The sequence below is a fragment of the Hippoglossus hippoglossus genome, chromosome 4, assembly GCF_009819705.1.
Source record: "Hippoglossus hippoglossus isolate fHipHip1 chromosome 4, fHipHip1.pri, whole genome shotgun sequence".
NCBI classification, from domain to species: domain Eukaryota; kingdom Metazoa; phylum Chordata; class Actinopteri; order Pleuronectiformes; family Pleuronectidae; genus Hippoglossus; species Hippoglossus hippoglossus.
In genome coordinates this window covers 192924-201420 of record NC_047154.1, presented here as the reverse complement: position 1 = coordinate 201420, position 8497 = coordinate 192924, and the positions used below count along the sequence as shown (strand labels likewise).

The 8497-nt window shown below is 40.8% G+C and overlaps 1 protein-coding gene across 1 annotated transcript; it reads right to left on the bottom strand.

Moving 5' to 3' along the window:
- Positions 1-450: 450 nt before the first annotated feature.
- ddx10 (DEAD (Asp-Glu-Ala-Asp) box polypeptide 10) lies at positions 451-6352 on the bottom strand. The gene is made up of 2 exons (XM_034584057.1): positions 4167-6352; positions 451-2210 (listed from the first exon to the last, which is right to left on the bottom strand). Exons 1-2 carry the CDS (start codon positions 5511-5513, stop codon positions 1056-1058), a joined length of 2502 nt encoding a protein of 833 aa, XP_034439948.1. The 5' UTR covers positions 5514-6352; the 3' UTR covers positions 451-1055.
- Positions 6353-8497: the final 2145 nt, after the last annotated feature.

Here is an 8497-nt window from a genome sequence, read left to right as displayed (position 1 = left end):
AAATCCCTCTGATATCTTCTGACGAGGTGCATTCAGGGACCGTCAAATACTAACGTCCACTAGCTTAGCCACTTGGTGGACTTTTAGGCTTAAAACACGGTGAAAATGACCTCGTTTCGAGTCGAATATGACTGTCGGGCTTGCAGAAACTTGGATGACACCACACGAGCAGTATTGAGGCATGTTAGGTTTTTTCGGTTGTTTTATTACGTCTGAAGCTGTGGTCACTAGTTACTTCCATTGTATTTGATTCTGCTGCAACACCGTTTACCCCCGAGACTCCTTAAGGGTTTTGTGGGCCCAAACACTTCACCCACCCCTCCATCGGCATTGTGGTGAGTAGATAATGAGTGAATTTGCTTTTCTGGGTGAATTATCTCTTCAACACCTCTGATTTAAAAACCCTGTTGATGTAATTTGATGATGATACATCAGCATAATGTCGGCTTAGCTTAAGGAACTGCAAATTTATTACAAAAAGCCTGCATTATAAATGTGACAGATGTGGACATTTAATAGCTATGGGGATTTTAAAGGAACTCTGAAAACGTATTTTATTTGTACTGCATAACAAGTGAACAAATTAACTTCTACCAACGTTACAATCATTGATTATTTCAGCGAGTTGTTTAAAAATATGTACATGTACTGTATGAGCCAAATAATACATAACATGAATCATAATTTTATGACAGCTTGTGGGTTGTGTGGTTATTGTCAATCAAATCTGATCAAATCACACAAACAGTCCAAATGAGGCACATTGGCCGAGTTTCTCCAGTGTGAATCTCAACAAAAATAGATGCATTGGACTTTGTTGCTGATGTACACACAGATCCCTGGTGAGAGATCTCAAAATATACGCAAGTGCAGAATCAAAACACTTAAGTAGCTCTTAATTGTTGTCACTTTTTCCTATAAACACCACCAGACTCAAAACCTAGCTACAAATGGCACTTCTGTTTGGACATTTTCTCATTTAACTCTTTACTTTGTTTTTTTATTTAACTGATTAGTTCATCAACACTCCCCTTAAACCCCTTATCCCATTTTCTCTACTTCATTCCCCCTAGCAGATGCAAGACTAACTCCTCATCTTCGGCCAGAGAGAGACCAGTGTCCAGAGGTATGTGTTCATCATTTAGCTGTCTTACTTTCTTCCTCTTCCCTGCTATAAGCTCTTCATCACTGCTTTGTTGCCTTTTTGCTGATCTTCTTTGATCCTTTTGGCCCTCCTTTTCCTCCTCCAATGATCGCAAATTGTCAGGGTCCGGAAGAGCACTGGGGTCAAACTCATCTTCGCCGTGCTTGGCCAGGTACGCTACCACCTCTTCCTCTTCCTCTTCTTCAGACTGCTGTCCGTGCTGCCTGCTGGCCTCCCTCCTAGCTGCCTTGGCCTTCAGCCTCTTCTCTCTGTGTTTAGCTTTCACTTTGCAGCTGTACTCCCGCTTGTCAAACACCTGGTCTTCATGTTTCAGCCTTTCCTTGGCCTTCTCCACATTGATACCTGAAACCTCTTCATCTTCCTCATCAGTCACTGCCCGTTGGACAGGTGGCCACAGCTGCACAGCATCTCCTTCTTCATTAAAGGTCACTTTGGTGTTGACATGGAAGTTTCTCTTAAGGACCTTTTTGGCATCTTTGAACTTTGTTTCTTTTCCAAATTCTTTTTTGGAGCCCTTGGAGAGTTCCTCCTCATTTTCCTGCTCCTTTGTAAGACTGAAGACATTCTTTGTTTTGACTTTAAGTAGGTCCAAGTCTCTTAGGTCATCATCGTCATCATCGTCACCCAGAAGTCTTGTCTTCAGCTGATTCGCATTTTGTTCATCACCACTTTCCCCATCCTCATCTGAGTCTTCTGACTGATAGTTTTGACCTTCCCCATGAGGAATGTTTCCTCTCAGCTGAGCCTTAAAACTCCTCAGGTCATCATCTTCAGACTGCTCTTCCTCTTTCTGTTCATCTCCCTCAGCTGTCTGCGCCTGAACTTTATTTAAGAAGCGCACCCTTGGAGCCACAGCAAGGCCCAGAGAAACAGCAAACTCTTGAATCTGGAGTTTTAAAACATCAAAAACCTCTTTGTTCTTCATCAGGTAGACAGAGCGCAGGTAGGAAACAAAACATCTCTGGGCTCTCTCCTTCTGCTCTTTCTCCTGGGCCAGGAAGGCGACAAGCTTCGGCTGGACAGTCTGCAGTTTTTCTGGGTTCACCTGGAATCAACCACACAATGAAATTAATTAATACCGATGTTAACTTTTCCTTTTTAAGAGTTATGTATAACACTTGTAGCACTATGGAACAATATATTGATGGAGGGTCTCATATACAATGGTAAATATACAAAAGAGAAAAACCGACATGTCTCTTAAAATAAACAACTAACTGGTTTCCTTTGTAGAAAATCCAACATTTATATTGGTTATATTGCATACAACACCTGGGTTATTCACAGTCAAATCATCACACTTTTGGGACTCACAATCAGAGATATTAGTAACATTTTAAATGCTGATTTGATCATGTGGAACTAATATTTCCTTTGTTTGGGATCTTACTCAAGGGGAATATGGACTAATAAAGTTAAAACTTTTTGGGGGGGCTTTGACTAGCCTTTGCTATTCTCAATGTAAAATATAACATTATGAGTGATTTTATCCGGTTAGGTGGAAATGCCAAAAGAATCCATATGTTTTAAAATTGGTCAAAGTTTTACTAAAGTTAGTTTATGATGTCATCAACCCTTCCAGAAAGTTTGGTATTAGTGGTTGTTGATATAACATTACTTATCTGAAGGGGCATCACATTTCTAATTCCTTACAATAAACTTGAACAGTTTGTGATCAGTAATACCAATACAGTACTTGGTTGATGGCATCTCAGGCCAATGGATAGTGTCTAAGGAAATACAACATAGGGGGAAATCATAATTTTTAAGCTCAATGTTAATTCAATGTACAGTGACAAACGCTTACACTGATCAAATTTTTCCCAGCCAAATGATCACGATAAGCTAGTTTTTAGCACAGATTAAGTCATTATAGTAGGTGATTTCAACATTCATATAGATGTTGCCAAAGACAGTCTCAGTGAGCATTTAATTCACTGATTGACTCAATTTGTTTAACTCAACATGTAAATAAACCCACTCACTGTTTAAATCACACTCTTGATCTTGTTCTGACATATGGCATAGAAATTGGAAATGTAATATTTCCCCAAAACCCTCTTCTGTCTGACTATTTTTAATTACACTTGAATTTAGTTTAATTAACCACACTGATTCTGCACAAAAATTATATTATAGTCAATTTGTATCAGAAAGTACTGTCAACAAATCTAAGGAAAGAATTCCTCTGACATTTACTTCACAGCCATGGGTCAGTACAATACAGAAAGTTATCAAAACTTCACTGACACATTTTATTAATCTATGTGTCACAGGAATCGTTTTTAGGGCTATTGTTACTAATATAACAGCAGTGATATAGAAATTATAATAACTTTAAAATATGCCACAATTACAATTATTCCAATGTGCTTTATGTGTCAGTTTTTCAGGATGAGACAAAGCAATTTGAAGGACTTTTTCCACAAAAGGAGCCAAAATGCATGCATACCCAAGATATTCTGCTGAGCTTGGGGATGTTTATCAAGGACATGCTTACTGTAGAGTGTACTATATTCTACTTGAGTGGAACAAGCTCTTATACTAATTTAAATTGGAGAGATTTTGTATGGGACTGTAAAAGGCAGATTAGCAGTTCAGACTGGGCTATTTTTGTTGTGGAAGAATACCTTGCAGTGCATACTTAAAAAATAAAAATAAATATAAGAAGTTAGATATTAGATATAAATCCTTTAAATTTGGAATATAATGTATTTAGGGCTGCCCCTTTTTTTCAAAAAGGGGCAACATTTTATGGTGTGCCGTCTAATTACCTTATGCATGTACTTTGTTATAGGACAGAAAGCTGTTTGAATGTTGCAATCCTGTATATTGACCGTTCAGTGTCTTGTCTTTGTTTGCATTAAACTGTTTACTGAAAATGAACACAAACAACAGCCTACACATAAGGTTGATTTGAACTCTTTTGGATTATAATACATTGTTCCCTCCGTTTTGGTCACTTTAAGTATAGCGTGATGGTGTATGTCTGAGGTCTCACCTGGATCTTATTGATGGGAACCCTCTTCTCCTGCAGTTGGCCGACCATGCCCCTCTCCTCTGAGGGGAGCAGAAGTAACAGGGCCTCTCCACCCTGCTTGTATCTGGCAGTCCTGCCCACTCTGTGGATGTAGGTGTCTGCATTCTCTGGACAGTCGAACTGCAGCACCCAGTTGACTGCGGGAAAGTCCAGGCCTCTGGCAGCTATATCAGTGGCAAAGAGAACAGCATTCTGCTTTTTGATGAAGTCATTGTAGACCTCCACCCTCTTCATCTGCTGTTGCTTGCCATGCAAAGCCAGGATGGGCATGCCGGGTCTTAGGCGACAGAAAACTCGGAACAGGTATTGTACCTCCTTGCAGCAAGCAAAGAAAACAATGATCTTCCTCTTCAAGTGACTCTTAATGAAAGAGTAGAGCATGTTAACTTTATGGTGGAGCTCACACACCACATAGCTCTGCTCCAGGGTGGCCGGCGTGCTGAACTTTGCTTTCTCGTGTACCCACACATACTCTGGGTCTTTCAGACTTAGCCGGGCCAAGTCTTTGACTGACTTAGTCTGTGTGGCGGAGAACAGCAGCGTCTGCCGGGACCTAGGAAGGTTCTCCAATATGGCGTTTAATGTATCGGCGAAGCCCATGTCCAGGATGCGGTCTGCCTCGTCCAGGACCAGCATGTGGAGGTCGGATGAGTGAAAGGTGGCCGTCTCGTCCATGTGCTGCAGTAGTCGGCCCGGGGTGCAGATAACGATGTTGGTGCGGTGGATTCTCTCCGACTCGCTCTTTAGCTCCTTCCCCCCGATGATGAGCCCCGCTGAAAACTCGTGGTTCTTGCCCACCTTACGCAGAACTTCGAAGGTCTGGTAGGCGAGTTCTCTGGTGGGGGAAATTATGAGCGCACCGAGGCCGTCCATGGAGCTCCATTGTTGTCGGTACAGACACTCCAGCACCGGTATGATGAAGGCTAAAGTCTTCCCGGAACCAGTCTTCGCCGCACCGAGGACATCTTTACCTTGCAAAGCGAAGCCGATGGTCTGTCTCTGGATCTCTGTAGGCTGTCTATACTGAGCTTCCTGTAGCCCTAGCAGGGTTTTCTTTGAAATGGGGAAATCTGAAAACCTGACAACGTCTTTGGTGTTGATCTGTCCGTACCTGCTTTCAAGTCTGTGGATGTAATCCCGTTCGACCTGCCACTGTGGTTTCTTTTCCGCTTTCTCTCGATTTACTCGTGCTTTCCTCTTATTGTATTTTTTCTTCCACTTCTCGAAGTTTTTCACCGGGTCAGCACTGTCCTTCATCTTCGTAGGTTTGGTTTTCCTCCCTAAATATTCTGAGTTTTCGGCTTCCATAATTTCATCCAAACCAATCCCGAGCACCAGCGGTCACTCCAAACACACGTGGAAGCACCTTCTAATACGTTTTACTTGACGAATTCAGAGCTGTCCTCTTGCAACCGGGTTGCCACAGACATATGCTGATGCAGGTTACAACAGGGCCTGGTTGTTCGCGTTCCGCAATTTAAGACAACCAAACCCAGATACCAAGAGTGGAACCACTAAAACCATAACCGACCCCCGAACAACGTGGAAGAGGCAGTTCACCGGCGCTTTCAGCGTGACGTCATCAGGACGCGACACAAATCTCTCTCTGATGTAAGGGTTGCCAGGTCCGCTGAGTATAAATGAAATAATTTAATTATTCCATCAAAATCACAAACTGCCTGAAGTCCAGACCATCTCTCACGCATACGCTGAAACGCAACTAGCGCGATCACACACACGCTAGGCGCCTTAGGTTTTGTTGAGTAAAAAGTAAAAGGCGCATTAAGAATTTTATCAAAACACCTGCACAACAAACACGGAGCAACGCAGTAGTTTCATCTCTTATAAACTTATACCCTCCTAAGGTGTCTTCATCATCCCGATGTGAACAGTAACAATTGTAGTGTTTTACACTTACACGTTATGAAAAACCTGTGAAGTGCTGAATTTACAACTGCATGGATATCTGTTAAGCAGAGGGCTCCACCAAACAGGTTACACCATTATACGATTACATAGTAAAATTATACCTCACTAAGAAAAGTGGCCCATTTAATTTAAATGATTTATGAATATCTAACTTCTTAAGTAGGCTGTGGTGTCCTGAGGAGGCTGTTGGGTCAGAGGAGCTTCCTCCAGAGATGCCTTCAGCAACAAGATAGTCACTGTTCTGATAAAGGACATCTCCCTAGCATCTGTGAGTGGAGGTGGTGGACCTCCACCTGTTTTTAATGCCGAATCCCTTTTCTATTGGCTCCATTGGAGGTCATATATCTTGGTTTACAGAATTTCACTAACTACTTTAATGCATCACATGAATGTAGAAACTGAAATCTGTTTAGCTAAGTAGGGTAGACTTGAATTTAAATTATACCATACCTGTGGTATATTATTTTCAGTTGCTGCTAAAAACATTTTAATCTGTTGGGTTGCACCTGTATGGAACTTAAAACACACACCATGCATGCACAGTAAACAGTATTTTAACAATACACATATTCTGACATTCAACAATGTTTTCCTATCTGGAATTTATTCGTATGTAAGAGCAGAATCTATGCACTCAAACACTCTTGCACACACTTGACTACTGACATGCTTGTTTTTTGTCAATTCTGCAATTGTATAACATAATTTAAATTAAGATATTTTAGAGTTTTTATCTTAAAATGACAGCTACATTTATATTAATTTCATTAAGTGTCTTGGAGATTTCAAACACATGGCAATGTTGAAGAGGAGAACACTTTAACACTCTACATGTTAAATATGTTACAGTTTTGCAGCCACAGCTTTGAAATTGTGCAATTGTAGCCTTTTCATTCTGTAAAATGAGCAGATTTTCTGAATGAGACGGGAGATGCCCCAGGAAGTACAACCACACCACACTGTGCTACTATTCTATACAATGTATATATATATATATATATATATATAGTGTGTGTGTGTGTGTGTGTGTGTGTGTGCGCGTGTGCGCACCTGTTCAATTTTTATTTCAGTGCAACCCAAGGTATAAATTGTTACTGGCAGCAACTGAAGTTGAAGGTATAATTTAATTACTAGGTGTTATGGAACTTTTCTGGAAGCTGTGAAAGGAGAACTCAGGCAGAAGCTGATGTCTTATGCAGAAGATTTTAATGTAGACTTGATGCATCAAGGAGACCAGAAGGTGCACTGCAACAATATACAAACGCTAACAAAGTAACATGAGCAATTGTCACCCCCAAGTCCGACGATGTCTTCCACAGCATCCCCATATATCTTCCTCTACTTGCGTCACCCATTCTAACAGCACACAGAATTGCTGTCACTCTCTATGTTACATGTAGGTGTTCACATCCTATTGTATAGTTGAGCCTAAAGTATGCATAACTAAATCACATTGTGTCCTTGCGCTGCAATGCATTGTTGGTGGGCCCTTTATCTTTATCTTTAACCTAACCTTGGGTACTGCTTAGAGATAGAAGGGAGTATCTGTGGAATTTAGACAGGCACTATTCTCCTATACCAGGGGTAAGCAACCTTTACTATCAAAAGAGCCATTTTGTCCGCTCCTCCCCCAAATAAAATTTGTCTGGAGCCGCAAAACATATTTGATAACACAGCTTATAAATTGTATATATAGTTATACTATATATATATATATATATAAATTATAGTTTGTTGCATTTATGAAATTATAGAACGACAATAAAGAAAACTGTTGACATTTTATTGCTATTTTTACCTGTTACAACAAAGGAAAACACCAAATTCTTATGAAGAGGAGAACAAAATACATTGGCATGTGTAGGCCTACTTTGAAATAAATTAAACACATAACTATGCTTTTTCGCTCATCTCCAGCTTGGTACTTTTCACCAAATGCTTTGTGCTTGTTCTGGAAATGTCTTTCAACATTACATTTTTCATACAGATAAGGCAGCATCGTTGGCAGTGAAAGCAAATTAATCTGTCCACGCATAATTAAACTCTCTATTTTCCTCCGAGACTTTTCTTAGTTTAGTTTACCGAGGCTTGGGGTCGGAAACTCAAGATTAGCCACCTGCAGGGAAAAGCGCCGGGCCGTAGACGTAATAGGATGTGACGCATATTTAAATTGACGAAATATTTTTTTTTAAAAGTGAGAGCAGGTCAGATTGGTGGCGGACACAGAAACTGAAGCTCAGTACAAACCAACTGCAGCTTCTGCTCTGATCAAGAAGCTGCGGCGCTGATCTCTGAGCAGCTGTGACCAGAGAAACTCTGTGTTTTCACTGTTTCCTCTGTTAAGAAGCAGCCGGTAAGTCACT